Here is a 17885-nt window from a genome sequence, read left to right on the forward strand (position 1 = left end):
CTGATGACCTAGACCATTAGCTTCAATTCCAAGCATAGAGGGCACATAACCTGTTCCCCAAGTACTATCCACTACTCAACTGGTCAGTTTCAAAGTCCTGTGAATCAGGCACACTTAACAAATGAAAATTATAAATCCCTGTAAGTACAGGTAAGGATGAGAAGGGAGGAAAACAGTAAATGTAGACACATTTCATATTCTCATCCTTTCTACTAACTAGCAGCAGGGTTCCATCACAGAAGAATTGAACTTAAAGAACTTAACTGTTTAAAGAGACACTAAATTTTTAAAGCTTGAAAGAGATTTGACTTATTTAATTTTCCAAACATCACCACCAAAGGTGCTAGATATTCAAAAAAACAGCAATTGCTACGGTTTGGATATGGTTTGTCCCCCAAAGATTTCTGTGCAGGAAACTTGGTCCCCAAAGCAACCATCGTGAGATGATAGGCCTCTAAGGATGATTAGGTCATAAGACTCCGTCCATGGGAGGGATTGATGTAGGACCAGGTTAGTTCTCACAGGAGTAGGTTATAAAGTGAGGTCAGTCTGGGCTCTTGGCAATTTTCTGCATGTGGCCATTTGCCTTTCTGTTTCTTTACCATCTTATGATGCAGCTTTTCAGCCACCAGAATCTTAAATCAAATAAGCCTTTATAAACTATCCAGCCTCTTGTGTTTTGTTAGAGCAACACAAAATGAACTAGAAAAAGCACCAAGACTAAAAACCCTGTAAAATAAATGAGGGTGCCATATGGGAATATTTTTTATAATACCCATCTGCAGTCTTTATAACTTTAGTAAGAATAAAGTATCCGAGATGGTGTGGGTAGAAATGGTTTGAAGAAAGAGAGAGATACCCATCTGGACCTTAACATGGGGAGAGGCAAGGTTGAGGGGAAGGGGAGGGTATGTATGTATGTATGAAGTATTTTTCCCAAACAAAATATGCCTCTCAGGACAGGAGAGGGGCAAAGAAAGAAATAATTTCCCCCAAATGCCACAGTAATTATAATAAATAGTTTTAAATACAGTCTGTGGGGTCTTGGTTCCAGAATCTCCAATGTCCCCCCAATCAATACCAAAACCCTGGGATGCTCAAGTCAGTCCCTTGTATCAAATCGCATGTTATCTGCATAGAACCTATGCATATCCTCGGATATACAGTAAGTCCTCCCTAGAATACTTATGATACTCTTACGACAAAAATGCTAAATAAATGGTTGTCATACTGTGTAATTCAGGAAAGAATGATATAAAAAAGTATGTACATGTTCAGTACAAATGCAAGGATCTGTTTTTGTTTTTTCAAGTACATTCAATTTGCGGTTGGAAATCCACAGAGGACCAACTGCAATTGGATTTTTAATCAACCTCCACCATTCAGTCAGGGTCTGAGAGCCTCTTACTTTTTTCCTGTACATACAGGTAGCCTTCTTCTGTAAACTGACTTGCTCGTTTGTGGTCCTTGGGATTTTGTCTGATTTTGTTCATAAGTTCTTCCACTTCGGACCTTGTTCCTTCAAACCGGTTCCGTGTCTGAAATGGACAAAAGATAAATTTAAATTTCTCATGAGGTTTTTCTGAATGAATTTTAAAGTCTCTGAATAACCATAATCAAATTTGTAGAATTCCTTTTTTGCATTTGTCAAAATATCCCAATTCTTTGTTCAAGTGGGGGGGGGGGGGAACCGGTGGTCAAACAGCCAACAGAGAAGCACAAGCCACAATAACCAAAGAATATGCACTTCTGAAACTTTCTAACACCATAAATAATTTCACTGTCCAACATAAAATTTCCTGCTTTTAGTTCTCATGTTATTATTAAATCTTAGATTTTAAAAAACAATAGATCATGGAATTTCTACTTGGGAAGTAAGATTTTTGCAACAACCAACATGACTCAGATTGTTACGATTATCCTAGCAATCTGAGCACTAGGAAACTGGACTTTTTTTTTTTTTTTTTGCAGTGGTACACACCTGTGATCTCAGCACCTTGGGAGACTGAAGCAGGAGGATCATACAGGAAGCCAGCAACTTAGCAAGACCCTATCTCAAAGTGAAAAAAAAAAAAAAAGGGTCTGGGGAAGTAGCTTAGTGGTAAAGTGCCCTGGATTCAATCCCCCTACCCTGTCCCCTGTCCCAAATTTATGCATAATATTGCTCTCATATTAATAGGCAGTTAATTTTTTTAGTCTTTTTTTTCCTATTGTGAAGGATTACTTAATTAGAACAATATGGTGTTTCTGGGTTTTTTTTTATTTTCTCTTGAGAATATTCTGCAAAATTGGTACAGAAAGCCTGTGTTGAGTATTTTGGAAAAAGTTCAGATTTATACTAAACTGGATCCAAGTTTGTTCATTAAAAAATAGGGTTGTTGGGCTGGGGATGTGGCTCAAGCGGTAGCACGCTCGCCCGGCATGCGTGCGGCCCAGGTTCGATCCTCAGCACCACATGTTGTGTCCACCGAAAACTAAAAAAAAAACAAGTATTAAAAAATTCTCTCTCTCTAAAAAAAAAAAAAAAAAAAAAAAAAAAAAATAGGGTTGTTGGGGCTGGGGTTGTGGTTCAGTGGCAGAGCATCAGCCCAGCACATGTGAGGCCCTGGGTTCGATCCTCAACGCCGTATAAAAATAAAGGTATTATGTCCATCTACAACTAAAAAAAAATTTTAAAATAGGTTGTAAAAGCTGAGCAGGAGTGCCTACTCCTACTCAGCTTTTACAACCCATCTAGTGCCTTCGACTATGAAGTATTCTTTGAATCTTAAACATTGTATTAGAAAATCAGTCCTTTGATTTTATGTTAACAGAAGTAGAAATCAAATTGGTTGAATCTGATGACAAAAGTGAAATGCTCTTGGGAAATGAGTTTTCATTAACTCATAATGCATTAATGATGCATTCCTGTAATCCCAGTGACTCAGGAGGCTGAGGCAGGAGGATCATAAGTTTGAGGCCAGCTTCAACAACTTACCAAGACCCTAAGCAACTTAGTGAGATCCTGTCTCAAAGTTTTAAAAAAAAAAAAAAGTGGGGATGTAGCTCAGTGGTAAAATGCTCCAGGTTTAATCCCCAGTACACTCATTGGCTGATGATTTAACTCGTGCTTGCTTTCTTTTTTGCATGGGAAACTGGACATCTTAATTCCTTTTTGCAAATTTATAAAAACAAGAGTATATTTTTCCAGGTTGTGGTAATTGCACTTGAAAATGACGTTTCTTCCCTGAAGTGAGGGAAATCTCACCTACAAATAACGTCTCTGATAACTGAAGGGACAAATCACATTTCCGAAACCCAGGAGACTCAGCATGCCAATGTCTGTCAGGCAACTATGCGGAGAACGAATATGGAAGGTGAAGTGACAAAATTACCCAGGAAATTGTGATGCGTCAGCACCACCGGGTTTCTGGACATTTCTTTCATCCAGACTCGAAAATAATTGTATTAATACTGAAAAACTGCTGATGTGAAACTGTGGAGGAGCTGAGATAGAAAATTATTATTGAAATTTCTCCTCTCCCCTCCCTGCAATGAAAAGGGTTACCAAAGGTCTTCAGAGTGGAAAAATGGTAGAATAGTCCCTTTTTTCCTAGAGGGGTGGGGAGTCTGATTAATAGATTAAAAAAAAAAAAAACTAACTTCAGAGGTTGATTTTTAAACACAAAGCCTCAAAAAATAAATCTTTTGTGTACTTCATGAAAGTACTCATGTGTTGCATCCGCTCTCTCTCCTTCCCATGGCTCATCTCCAGGGATTCCTGTCCCACCTTTATTCTGATCGCTCTTTCCTCCCTCCTTGTTTTGCTGAGATTCCTTCCAACCTTCATTTCTTCTCATGTGTATATTAAATATTCATATGCACAATTAGGCAAATTATAAATTGGGGTGAAAATCACATATGTGTGTATATTAAATACACATGTGCACAAATACACACACATTCATTCTCGTTCTCTGACCCACTCATGTCAGTGCTCAAATTGTCCTAAATTTGTCCAGTAGAAACTCCTTCAACCTGGCTACCATCTTCTGACACGAGTTTACGTCAGAAGTTTATGTTTTCCTTCTCCTAGAATCAGTCATTTCTCCAGAAGTCTTGTTCATTTCAGTGAGAGGCAGTATTCAGAAAACAAGATCTGGACACAGCGGGCCCACAGCTATGGGGCTAACGTTGCTAAATCTTCCCAGGAGACAGACCTGGGCGATACCCCTACACATATATACACTTACACAAACACAGATCAGTACTTCCACATCTATGTGAGCCAAACCCATGACTTCCTCCCAATAAATCTAATTTTACTCTAATGATTTAGGATTTTTTCTAGTCCATCCCTTTACATATTTATAAATTTCTTCTCAAACACTGAGAGACCTGACTGTCAGTATCCTAAATCTCTCTGCTCAGTTTGTTCAATTAACCTATCAGGAGAAGGAAAGCAAGCTCCCAAACACTCCGGCCACCTTCTACACGCTACGTCTACATCCTCTGCCACAATCCCCTGCTGCAAATGCCACCATGCCAGGCCTCCACCTCGCTGCCCTGATTCCTCAGGGCCTGTGTCTCACAAAAAGAAAACATTCATTTTAGCTCTTTACTTAATAGACCATGTTTATTTAGGTAAATTATAAATTGGGGTGAAAAATCACTTTTTCTTTTTTTGGTTTGGACAAAATCAATAGAATAGCTAGAACTTAACAATTCCCGATTTCTAATTCTAGGTACTTAAGATACCTATATTAGGCTATGAATGCCACAACAGTTCACATTTGAGTACTTCACACTGTGACTGGCACTACCAGAAACACTTTATGGTGCTTTAACCCGAATGACCTGAGAGGCAGGTTGCAGCCTAGCTCCATCCAATGTCACAACCATACCACTGCCAACGTCCTTTCCTTCCATGTTTCAGCAAACATTTTAAAACAAACCAGCCTTGAATGAAGACTTATAAATTAAGCCTTTTATTATAGCGCCCATCTGGCCATAGCAGGGTTGCATCTGGGGGCCAAGGTGGAATCGAGACATTTGACCACACCTGGAAAACTGATGGGTCAAATGAGGCACCACGCTTAGGAGAAATGGAAAAGGAGAAGAGCTGTACACACCAAGTTGTACACAGAAATAAGACTTTAGGGTACAGGCAACAGTTCCATGTACAGATTGCCATTTTTCATGAAGCCTTCCCTTCCTGGCCCCATGACTTCATTCATGGGGCAAAAGATGGCAGATTGTAATTCAAAACATGAAGAGGATTTCATGAAACCCGTTCCACACCAGGAGCAGCCCTACAAAGCCCTACTCAAGTGACCTTCCCAAACACACACACATACTCAAGTTCCACATCATCCCTGCAAGTGCTTTATGCATAGGGAGGAGACAGGGGACAGCAGTGGAATGGCAAATCCTGGGCAAACAGCCCATTGGGTCTAAAGACCCTAAGACACCTTACACAGAAAACCAGACAGGCTCTGATTAGGATCAGTGAGAAGTGGAAGTGAGAGTACTAGTAGTGCCTAAATCTGAGTTCTGATAAATGGGAGTCCTGTGTTACACATAGGCTGTTAAGCTCCAGCGGAACCAGAAAGTTGTTTCTCAAATCCCGTCTTTACTGATCCCGGATACACCAGGTCCGACCCATCTTCTTGCACAAGGCTGAGCCTGAAACTGGGGACCCAGCACAAGTGCGCTCAAGTCCAGTGCTCGCCCTGTCCAGTGGGCAGGATAGTTTGAGAAGGGATTTCGCCTTTGACTCCTTTTCTTTATCCTTCAAATTAGAATAAAAGAAAAATCTACAACATCTGCTTTTATGAAGAGTAAATGTGCATAGTTCAAATTAAGTCACTTAGGGCAATCATCAGCACACAGTAACAAAATTCATTTAGGCAGTACTATTTTACTATTGTTTTATTATAATTAAGCCATGGAGGGGATCAATATTGATTTTCTAACAAAGGAAAATATTTTCTCATACTGTTAGACACTACTTAGCCATTCTTTGTATCTGTTAGACTTTTAGAGATTTTCAGTGAATCCTAAAATTTCTGTTATTCCTTTCAAAGAAGAATTCTAGTCTTCCTTACCCCATAGTCTTCTGGGAATAAGAATCACAAAAGTTCAGTTACTTTTATAAAATATCCTTTAATTTGGTTGCAATTTCCCTTCTTCTGAAATCTATTTTCTAAAAGCCATCTTGCTACTTTCTTGCTTTCCATTTATTACTCAAGATTACAGAAAATGGATGAAGACAGAGTCCCTCAAAAAAGTCTAACCATCTTTGAGTAGAAAAAGGTGTAACCAGATAAAAGTAAGAACAATGTATTTTCCCCTTAAAAAAATAAAGTTCAGCTTTTTTCTGATCATACAGTAGGTTTTGCTACTTAATTTACTAGAATAACAAAACACTGACTAAAAGTACCCAAGTTAAAACATAGTTAATTGTAATATTTACTTTTAAAATTTCAGGGTATTTCATTGTCACATTAAACACACACACACACACACACACACACACACACACACACACACACAAAGGATTTTCTTCCAGTAACATGTAGTTTTATATAACCAGCATTTTCTCTTTATTATACAAAAAGCTGATATCATCAAGGAAAAAGATGAAGAGCCAAGAAGTAAATGATAACACCATTAAGGTGGAACAGATAGCACAGAATGAATGACACGTTTCAAAGATGAGGGATTTCTAAAGGGAAGAGAATTAGCTAAGAGGAAAACTGAAGAGCCAGGGGCAGTGGTGGTGTGTACCTACCGCCCCAACCACTCAGGAGGCTGAGGCAGGAGAATCACTTGAGCCCAGGAGTTCCCAGTCAGCCTGGGAGATTTGGCAAAACTCTGTCTCTTAAATAGAAGAAAAAAATTTAAAGCCTACTTCCTAGGACTGGGTGTAGCTCAGTGGTAGAGCCAGTGCTTAACATGCACAGGACCTGGATTCAACCCCAGCAAGACAGAGAGGGAGGGAAGGAGAAAGACCCCTAGATCAGAAATTCCCAATACTGAAGGCAAGTTCGAGAGAAAGAATAGCTTCTACATGAGAGAACTACACGAGTCACCTCAGAAACATCCAGAATAAAACCGAGAGAGGAGTATTTAGACAACAGAGTAAGGATTTAGGAAGTTCACTGATGACAATTCATACATTTAAACTTTTTTTAAAAGGTTTTTGTGTTTTAGTTTTTGTACTTTATTTTTCAGTAAATTGTTGTCTGCCCATTTCTCTACAGAAAATGAACGTAATTGCCAAAGGTGTAAGGTCTTATATATAAAGGATATTAACCAGGTCATTTTCTGAAATATTTCAAATGATAGCAGGACTTCAAGTGTTGTTTATACGTTCTCATGACAGAGTATGGTTCAATCCCATAGACATATCTAATCTCTCTCAAATTATTCTGGTGCGTGTAAAGTAACTAGATCCCCTATTCCCTATAGATACATTACGAACATACTTTCATGCATAAGCAAGATAGCTTCACTGAAGGCCCCCGGAGGCTGATATGTCCCTAACATGTCACCTCAGAGCTTGGAGCAGAGCTGGCTTCCCAGGGAGGTAGGTTGTACAGCCACACAGGGCTGTGGTCAGAAAGTCTCATGCCAGGCTTAATGTTTTGCTGTCTCTGTCTTGAAACTTCTTCATCCTTTTTTAATAAGGAGCTCAATTTTTTTTCACTTTACATGTGCCCCACAAATTCTATATCCGGTCCTGTCTGAAAGTTCTCCTCCAGGTCAGCCCTGAACTTGACAGATGAGGCCCAGATGGAAAAGCCAATTTCAACAAGTTACATCCCCAGTTGGTGGAAGGTGGAGCAGGGAGGGGGTATGATATCAGAATCATAATTTAATCTTCTAATGGGAAGTTGTACTCCATGTATGTATAGTATGTCAAAGTACACTCTGTCGTGTATATCTAAAGAGAATAAATTAAATGTAAAAACAAGATGCATTTATATTCTGACTTTAAAAATAATGGTAATAATCTAATATTTTAAACTAACATCTTTATAAAACTGTGTTCTGCAGTTTACTATTCTTTAGACTAAACATGTTACAGAATGATTTTGAGGTGAGTATAACTAATCTATATAGATTTGGAATTATATTTTTAAATTGTTACATTATAGTACTATCCATATTTTATAATTCTTTTCACTGATCTTGGGATCACGGCAGCAGGAAAATATCTACAAGGATTCTAATAATTTTGACCCAGCTAAATGGCCAAACAATCTATGAATGGAAACTAAAACCAAACTTAATTTGGGGGTCCTCCACTGAAATAAAGAGCAAGTTGCTCCTGCAGAGACCAGAAGCTGAGGAGCTGCCCCTGCCACTCTTCAGTGGCCCCACAGGCCCCAAGAAAGCTACAAAGGGAGACAGCCTCCTCCACAGGCCTAAGACAGGCTAACTAAATCTACACATTGTAAGTTCTCTCTGTTGTCTCTTGTTTAAAAAGCTTATTTCACCTGCAGAGATTTCCAAGAAGAAACCTTTGAAATAGATCTTCCTTCAAAGCTGGCTTTAAATAAAACCTATCGTTCTACCAAATGGACTCCGAATATTTCTGGAGCAGCAAAGATTATAACCTACCCCATTCCCTGGGGTGGTATTGGTGCTGCTCAGTAACAAAACTGACATATCAATTATAAAAATAAGATTTTATCATCTATATTGCCAAATATGGAGAACTGTATAAAAAATGGGGGGAAGGCTTTATTCTCAATTTCTAATCGTGCAATAAATAAAAGCACAAGCAGTTAATGCCTCAAAACTGACTGTCCATCTATTTTATATCTTTCAGTGTATGCTATGAGTTTGGCCCAAAGCTGTATAACACTAAATCTCTAACAAGGCTTCAATATTTGCTAAACATACCCTTACTAGCTTTTCCATGAGGACACATCTAGGATCAACTAAAATGTGGAGAGAAAAAAAAACTTCTGCCACTTAAAATCATATACACTATACTGTTTAGTAAATACATTCTCTAAAATTGCCTTATTCAAGATCTGCCAAAAAGCATCCGATTTCCACAGAAAAACAATGCAGACTGATAGCAATTGTGTACAACTGCACACTAGTGAACATACCTAAAATGTAGGGAAGAACTTCCACTGGAAACCTAAACCTGTCTAAGAATAAAGTCATGAAGTTTGGTTAACAGAGAAGAAATTCATTATCATTTTAAAGCCTTTAACTAAAGTGGCAGGGTCTGTTAGCAGTTTCATGCACAGTGACTCAGTTAACATAACAAAACTCATTTTTAAAACTGTTCCAGAAAGTTCAGGAAGAACCACCAGGTGGCAGAATTTCCTGAGGCTCAATTAACTGAAGAGCGGTTAGTTACTTGAAAAGCTGACCACTAGGTGGCATCAGACCCCCACTTTCTCAGTCCCCACCAAGCAGCCTGATCTTAGTTTAATAAGACTTTTCCCATACGAAACACATGAAAAAATACACTTTCTTACACCAGAAAGTTTTGTTTCCTTACATTCTGAATGTTGATCTGTAGTTCCATTTTGTAGTGATTGAAGTCTTTGGCAAGTTCATGGCCCTGATGATAGAAAGTAAACATTCCCTGAAAAAATGACAGCATCTAAGACAAAGGAGAAAAGGGGACATTAGCAGGGGGGAAAATCCCTCACATACACTGAAGAATCACATACACTGTCAAGTGCTTCCCTCTCCTCTCACTGCACCCCACTGATGTTATTCTAAGGAAGTCAGGAGAAGTCAAAGACATCGAAGTGCATGTTATTAATTGGTCTTTATTTCTATAAAGAGGAAACATTTTCTTAAATCTCAGTGCCCCAAGACTATTTTTTACAGCAAGCTTCATAGAATTCTAAGTCATCCACTTATCCTCATCCATCAAGAGAATCCCAATATTCACTTGTAATTGAAACCTTAACCCTGTAGTTCAACTCATCCATAAGAGTAAAATCATGGAATCAGAGAGCAGAGCTCCAGTCTCTACTGGCATCCATCCCAGGCACTGCAACCCCAGTTTTGTTGACAGGGATATTCAGTGACTTGCCCAGGGCAGAAGCAGGGCAGTAGCAGGGCAGTAATTAAGCCCTAACATTTTCTACCAACTCCTAACCTGCCCCTCTTAATTAAAGGGCAGCTGCTTCTGCCCCACGTCAAAATGCATCGAAAGGGAGAAGAGGAGATTTGGGGGGAGAGTGAAAGAAATTCTGAGATTAATTTTCTTCCAAACAGTTAGATTAGAAGAGAAATTTTGGGCTTTAACATCAAATGGCCATCCACAGTTGATCCCTAAGCAATCCCTTGTTATAATGACCATGGGCAAATTACTGAAACTTTCTCTGCTTCAATTTCCTTATTTGTTAAGAGGGATAACAAAAATATCTTGGAGTTACTGCATGAAGTGAAGACAGTACAGTACTTAGAACAATGACTTGAAGTAAGAGTGAGCACTGTAAGTGCCCAATAAATGTAGGCCATTATTATTTCATATAAAAGGAAAGCTTTAATGAGGTTTAATTTTTCTCTAGTTGTTTAATTTAGGTTATTTTTATTATTCCAACAAGTTTTTAATCAATCAGTACTTAATAGTTCTTTTGTTTCTCAAAACCATGAATGTATCGGGTAAACTGTAATAGTATTAAACTGGAACTCAAAGTTGTGTAATACAAAAAGACCATTACAATTAAAATATTGAAAATGACTTCCAATGTTTCTCAGTTTGTTTTTGCTAAAACTCTCAGTATGAAATATCCTTGACATTTTAATTAAGAAGCATATATTTATATACATGTATTTGAACATAAAAATAACTAAAGCTATTAGAAAAACATTTTTGTGATAACAAAAAAATCAAGTGTTTCTTGAAACAAAACGCTAGATTCACTCCCTGGGTGCAATGACTCAACCTGTAATCCCAGCAGCTCCAGAGGCTGAGGCAGGAGGATTGTGAGTTCCAAGCTCCAGCCTCAGCAACAGTGAGGCCCTAAGCAACTCAGTGAGGCCTCGTCTCTAAATATATATATAAAATAGGGCTGGGGATGTGGCTCAGTGGTGGATTGCCCCCAGGTTCAATCTCTGGTACTCCCCACAAAAAGAAATGCTAGATTCACTCACAAAATTTCAAATGTTCCTCAACACAGGTTGCTTTAACCATGGTGAGGAGTCGTTAGAAACCGTGATAAAAAAAATAACTGGTCAATTGTTAAATGGACAGAGTTTGGATGGGTAACGTTACTTTAAAAATGATCTTGAGTAAAGATGATCCTACAAAATGCCACTTTCACACACATTTTGATATTAATTCTTGCAGAGGGATTTTTTTAAAGAGTGAAGCTCTAAGGAAAATGGCCAAAATTGCCCATGACTAAACTTCTTGAGATCATGTGCCAACAGAAATATTCATTGTGTGTTGCTGTACAAAAGAGGCTGAGGACCACTGATTTAGAGGCGATTCCCTGACTTTGTGAGTGTGTCCATCCTTCTATGTATAATGTCTGCCTTCATGTTTACACACTATAGCCTCTAGGAACCATGTTAGATCTAAGAGAAAATATGACTATTATATTACCAAAATGTATCACCAAAATAGCAAACAACTTGCTCTAATACTCACAGGCTCCACAAACTCAAACTTCTTTCTTTCTTGGATTTCCTGAAGCTTACACACATATTCAAGAGACAGTTCATAAAAGTGCTGCCGGTTTTGCTCCACTTGGAGATCTGCCTGTGTTAAAGTAATTGAGGTTAGTCAAACTGGAGAGAGAGAAGGAAACACTATACCAGAAGTTGGCAAACGTCAGTCCACAGGCCAGATATGGCATGCTGCCTGTTTTTGTAAATAAAGTTGTATCTGAACACAGGACTGTTTAACGTGAAGTCTGAAGCTACTCTCCTGCCACAATCATAGCATTGAGCAGCTACAGCAGAGACCTCAAGGTCCTCAAGAGTCTAAAATAGTAACCCTCAAACTCTTCAGAAAAAGTCTCCCCACCCCCACCCCTACCCTGTAGGCTATAGCTAGCTGACCCCCAAGGACTAGAGGCCCAACAGTTAGGCTTTCTTCAAACGCTCGTTCCCAACCAGAACTGCCACCAACTCAAAAAATCACATCAACATTATTTCCATGAACAAATCTTCCAAGAATGAGGTTGGCCTGAGAGAGGAGGCTGGGAAAATTCCAGTCACTTCAGTACTAGGTGATTGAGAGCAGCAGGTGAGGAATTGGCAGCCGTGACACATCTGAGAAACTGGCTCTGGAAGGCAGGTCAGGGTCGGAAGCCCATCTAGGGGTGCTCATGCTCCTAAGCCCTCACCATGTCGGATCACCCTGTGAGTCCAGCTGGTCAGGAGACTATTCCAGCTTATCTCGAATTACTGAACTGAGAGAAGAGTACAGTTCCACAGAGACCAACAGGAAAGGAATTCTCATCCCAGAAACCACTCTCACAAGGCACTGTGCAGTATTTCTCCTAACTTGCTAACTTGATTTTCGAAAGTATTAATCTAGACATTTCTCCAGAAAAAAAATATTTTAAAAATGGCTAATAAGCATAGGAAAAGAGGCTCAAATAATCATCAGGGAAGTATAATGAAAGACCTCCTCACATCCATCAGGACAGCTATTATGACATGGAGAAAAGAAGTGAGGTGAGGTAGGGAAGATATGGAGTAACAAACTCTTGCTCATCACTGGTAGGAATAAAAAACGATGCAGCCACTGTAGAAAACATCCCAAAAGCACCTCAAAAAATTAAAAATAGAATTACCATGGGATGCAGCAATTCCACTTTAAGGTATACACCTAAAAGAACTGAAAGCAGGAACTCAGACACTTGTACACCATTCATAGCAGCATTCTTTACCCTAAACAAAAGGTAGAAGCCGTCCATGGACAGATGAATGAATAGATATTCAACAGCCTGAAATTCTGACACATGATACAACATGGATAAGCCTAAAGATACTATGCAAGCAAAATAATTCACACAAAAAAAAAAAACAAATACTGTAGGATTTCAAATATATGATACACCCAAGAAAGTGCAATTCACAAAGACAAAATAGAATGGTTTGCCAAGCATAGTGGTGCACGCCTGTAATTGCAGCAGCTCCAGAGGCTAAGGCAGGAGGATCACCAGCTGAAGGCCAGCTTGGGTGATTTAGAGACCATGACTCAAAATAAGAAAGGCTAGGGATATAGGTCAGCAATAGAGCATCCCTGGGTTCAATTCCCAGTTCCACAAAAATAAATAAAAGATGATTTGTTGTCAAGGCAGGAGAAGCGGGCTGTGTTTAATGGGTACCAAGTTTCATCTGTGGAAGATTAAAAGAAAAAAGCTGGGGAGATACAGGTGGTAATTATGTAACATGAAGGAATGTAATGCCACTGAACTGCACACTTGAAAATGGTGAAAATCATGAATTTTATTGTATTTTGCAATGACAGTTGGATAAGCTTTTGAAAATAAAAGTATTTGTCGAATACTTAAATTTTTCATCAAATGCTTTATTAAAATGGTGTTTCAATGCAATAACTGTTACTAAACTAAAACAAGAGTTTCTATCTCAAAGTCCTATTTGTATGCCCCTGATCATCAGATTTTGATTGGTGAGCCATCAGCAATAAATAGCTATAACTCCCAGCAAAAACACTAATTCTTGAGTCTTTAACAAAATGAAGACATGAGGAGATAAGGGTGGTTGCTTCATTATTACACCAGAGCCAAAATGACTGGTTCGGTCTGAGCTGATTCTCTCTTGTAGCTGTAGTTGCTACTATAATTACCCTCACATTTCTGGTCAACTTTTATTACCACCTGTTTAATATTCTGAATATCCAAAACTGTTGTGCCATGTGCTTCACAATTATATCACCAGAATCCCTGGGATCACAGACAGCTCGTGACTTACAATACTGCCAGAGATGTCCAAGTCCTACTAGGGGCACAGAATGATTTACTTTACCCTGACCAAGTCTACTTACTACATGGTATGATTTTAATGTGTCCCCCAAAGGTTTGCTAGAAGGTGGCCTCTAGGGTGTCCATACTGAGGTGATAAAGTCTTTAAGAGGTGAGGCCCAGTGAATGGAAATCGGGTCACGGAAGCACTATGCTTGAAGGGAATTAATGCAGGTCTCCTGGGACTGAATTAGCTCCTGGGAGACTAGGTTATAAGGGAGCCTGGCATCTCCTCTGAATCTGTCTTCCACACACACCCCCACTCTGTGATGCCATCGAACTTGAGGCCCTGTGAAGAGCCAAGCAGATGTCCACACCATGCTCTTGAACCTCCAGAACTATAAGCAAATAAAGAAGCCAGCTCAAGCAATATTTATAGCAACAAAAAAGTGAGTAATATACTACACTTAGCAAAAGTCACTAGTTGTTAATACACAATACACAATTTCTATTTGATTATCTGAATTGTGGACATTTATACTATCAGAATATATAAGATAGATCAGTCACATATGAAGTTATTCAAAGGAGCTACTTCTCTAGTGATATTTATGTTGAAATGTTATTTTGTTGATAGGTAAAGAGAAACTTCAAAATCAAAAGAAATATTTTGTCACATAACTAACACTTGTTACAGTATAGAAATTAGAATTTAGGGATATTGATGGAGGTAGAAGCTCTGTTGCCTAAGAAGGTAAACACAAGCCAAAGCAGCAGATTCAAGAGAATTACCAAAATAGCCAGCTTTCTGTATACTACAATTTTTTGTTATTACTCTCATTTGAAACAAGAGGATACAGTAAATTAGCCACCACGTTTCTATGCCTTTGTTCAATACAATTCTCAGCAGTTAATCTCTTAAGCACCTGGAGTCACTGAGGATCAGCAACACCTTGGCTGCAGGCAAAAGTAATGAAAATTCAAACCGAACTTTGTTCCCTTTAAAAAACTTCTAATATGGCATTATGTAAAAATGTGGATGTGTAACCGATGTGATTCTGCAATCTGTATTTGGGGTAAAAATCGGAGTTCATAACCCACTTGAATCTAATGTATGAAATATGATGTCAAGAGCTTTGTAATGTTTTGAACAACCAATAAAAAAAATAGGAAAAACGAAACCTGTAAAAAATAAATAAAAATAAAAAACCTCCTGACTTTCAAGAGAAGGATGTTTCAAGTGGAAGTCTGTAAGTTAGTAAATAACAGAACAAGATAGGAAAGTACACGTAACTGACATGAAACTAAAATTCTTCACCTTCAGAGTCTCTTCAAATATCTGATCTGGAACTTAGTGACTGATGAAATTGGGATTGATGAAAATTGCCAAAGCCCTAGCTCAGCGGACACACATCTTCACACTTTTCTTGCCATAAATACATAGAAATCCCTACTCTCTGACAGACACTTTTCTAGGCACAGAGGTTTTGTGCTACATAAAACTATTTTGTTGACATCAAGGAACTTACACTCCTTGGAAGAAGCCATGTGACAAGCACATAATAGGTAAAACAGCTCTAAGAATATGCAGAGGTGTGCGCCTGTAATCCCAGTGGCTCAGGAGGCTGAGGCAGGAAGATCATGAGTTCAAAGCCAGCCTCAGCAATTTAGTGAAGCCCTAAACTTAGCAAGACCCCGTCTTAAAATTTAAAAATTACAAAGGACTGAAGATGAGACTCGATGGTTAAGCTCCCATCTGTTCAATCCCGAGCACCAAAAAGGAAAAAAGAAAAAGAATATGGAGGGGAAAAGGCAGAGTAAGGGAAACATTCTGAGTAGGATAGGCAGGAACAGATTTCCTAATAAGGTAATCTGTGAATACAGCATTTGGAAGAGTAGTTGAAGAATTGAAGCGCGTGGATCTCGTTTGAAAATATCCTGGGCAGGGGTCCAGGGTGGAGTTCAGTGTGCCCCTTCTGAGGGTAGAATGCATGGGGCCCTGGATTCAATTTCCAGCAAAAAAATTAAAATCATGAGGCAAAAGGAAGACCAAATATAAAGTTCCTGAGCAAGGAATTTGCTTGGCCCCAGGGAATGGCCTGGCGCCACTACAGGTAGCTGTCAGGAGGGTTTGCAGAAGAGGGGGTCCTGAGAAGTGGCCATACTGTATGTTCTGGCGCTAAAGATGGCACAAGCTGACAAACTGGATGTAGGCAGTGAGACAAAGGGTCCAGAATGACTCTCATGATTCTTCATGGGCAACATTTGGAACTGGATACCTAATTAGAAAGTGGAGATGGAAATTTACCTGGGGCATAAAAATTCTCTTCCAGATACTTGGAAATAGAGATAATGAAGAATAAAGGTTAAAACTGTTAACAGCATGTCTATAAATGCAACAGCTGTCATTGCAAAATCGACCGAGGGCTAGAGATGGGAGCATGTGTAACTGTGTGGTTTCCTACAAAGTGGAACAAGTAGAGAATGGAGCCATACCTGAGATATTGTAGGGAGGATTAAGTGGTATAAAAGCTCCTTTCTGTTTCATAAACTGATCTGCGCCATCCAAATGTCAAAGGTATTAGAGATACAAAAGAAAATGTCACATGGGGATAATATCCAATCAACCACATGTGTGCCCATATACATATTGTTTGCAACCAACTATCTGAAATTCAAATACACCCTAGAATCAATGCTATTAGTGTTATTTGGATAAAATTTCACTAGGTACATGTTACAATGGCACATTCTACCCAGATTCCTTACATGTGTAAACCCAAACAAGAAAAGGAGAAGTCTTACTATGTGAAACAAGTAGGGATGTAAAACTGCAAACATTTTCCTAAAAAAGTGTACATTCTGCATTATGAACAACACGTTATGTTCTAGTCAAGCCTTGAGTGAGGAAAACAAACAGCAGGGAATTTAGAAACAATGAGAAAAAAATGAGAGATGTGAATTCCTTTCTCCTTGCATAAAGCTACTTCCTCCCAAAAAAGGTACATTAACACAAGTAAAAAGGATGATTTCTTTCAACCAAGCCGAACCTTCTGAATCCCTGGCATTAAATCAGATTAATACTACCTTCATATAAAAGCAAAATTATATATGAGCCTATTAAATTCAATCCATTTATTCAAGAAATCTTGAAAGCCAATTAATAGATCCATCCCTGCACATAATGTATCTGTTCTACAGTAAGGCTGGTTAAAATTATTGCTCCTATGAAAAAACAAAACCCAAAATTTTTACTACTATGAATCCACGGTTACTCAATCATAGTAAGATATATTCATCATTTTGTGTCTTGTTTCACAAGTACCATTTCTTCTTAATTTGTTGCAAACCCGTCCCCCCCCCAGATGAAGTTTTCAAAAGTAAAGCTCATTTAAAAATATGTGCACTTTTTTAATTCTGCAAAGTAACAGGAAAAAAAAGAATACCTCTTGTAAATGTGAGTCTTTCTTTTTGGCTGACAGATTCAAATGTTTATCAATTAGGCTATAATTCTTTTCTGTTTCTTTGTCGAACTTCTTTTTTTCTTCCTACAAATCAGAAAAAAAAGACAATTATGATTAAACAGAAAAAAAATTCATACACATCATGAATCCACTAGGATGCTCAAAATATGAAAATAAAACAAAGTCCCAGGGAACATGGAGCAATTCAAAAAACATCTGCAGCACCCAAGCCACGGCTTACAAATCAAGTCAGCATTAGGATCAGAGATGCACTTGATTTTTTTGAAGCCTATGCTATTTTTCAACTCTTCACTTACCACTATATTAAGAATTAATGCAGTCACTCATCCCTCACAAAAAGAAAACACAAGAATACATAAGAACAACAACATATAGTCTTAAAAAAAAAACTTGGTCAATTTTGGCTTAGAAAAGGAATTCATTTCAAATGTAATAGTTTGGCTCTAGAAATTTTTTAAAAAAAATCACAATGATCACTATTGGGAAAAAAAAC

At 38.5% G+C, this 17885-nt stretch overlaps 1 protein-coding gene across 3 annotated transcripts in view; it reads right to left on the reverse strand.

Annotated features, from left to right (window-relative positions):
• The window catches only part of ARHGAP10 (Rho GTPase activating protein 10), a 303935-nt gene that overhangs the window by 179200 nt on the left and 106850 nt on the right, over nt 1-17885 (reverse strand). For 2 of the 3 annotated variants that reach the window (XM_081302994.1, XM_081302993.1), the window contains exons 5-8: nt 17354-17455; nt 11621-11731; nt 9509-9613; nt 1409-1538 (exon numbers count right to left, since the gene is read on the reverse strand). In XM_081302994.1, coding sequence (XP_081159120.1) covers nt 1409-1538; nt 9509-9613; nt 11621-11731; nt 17354-17455 — 448 coding nt within the window. The remainder of the gene's footprint in view (nt 1-1408; nt 1539-9508; nt 9614-11620; nt 11732-17353; nt 17456-17885) is intronic. The other variant, XM_081302995.1, reaches the window with a different exon arrangement.

The sequence above is a fragment of the Spermophilus citellus genome, assembly GCF_964194105.1.
Source record: "Spermophilus citellus genome assembly, chromosome: 8".
Classification (NCBI taxonomy): domain Eukaryota; kingdom Metazoa; phylum Chordata; class Mammalia; order Rodentia; family Sciuridae; genus Spermophilus; species Spermophilus citellus.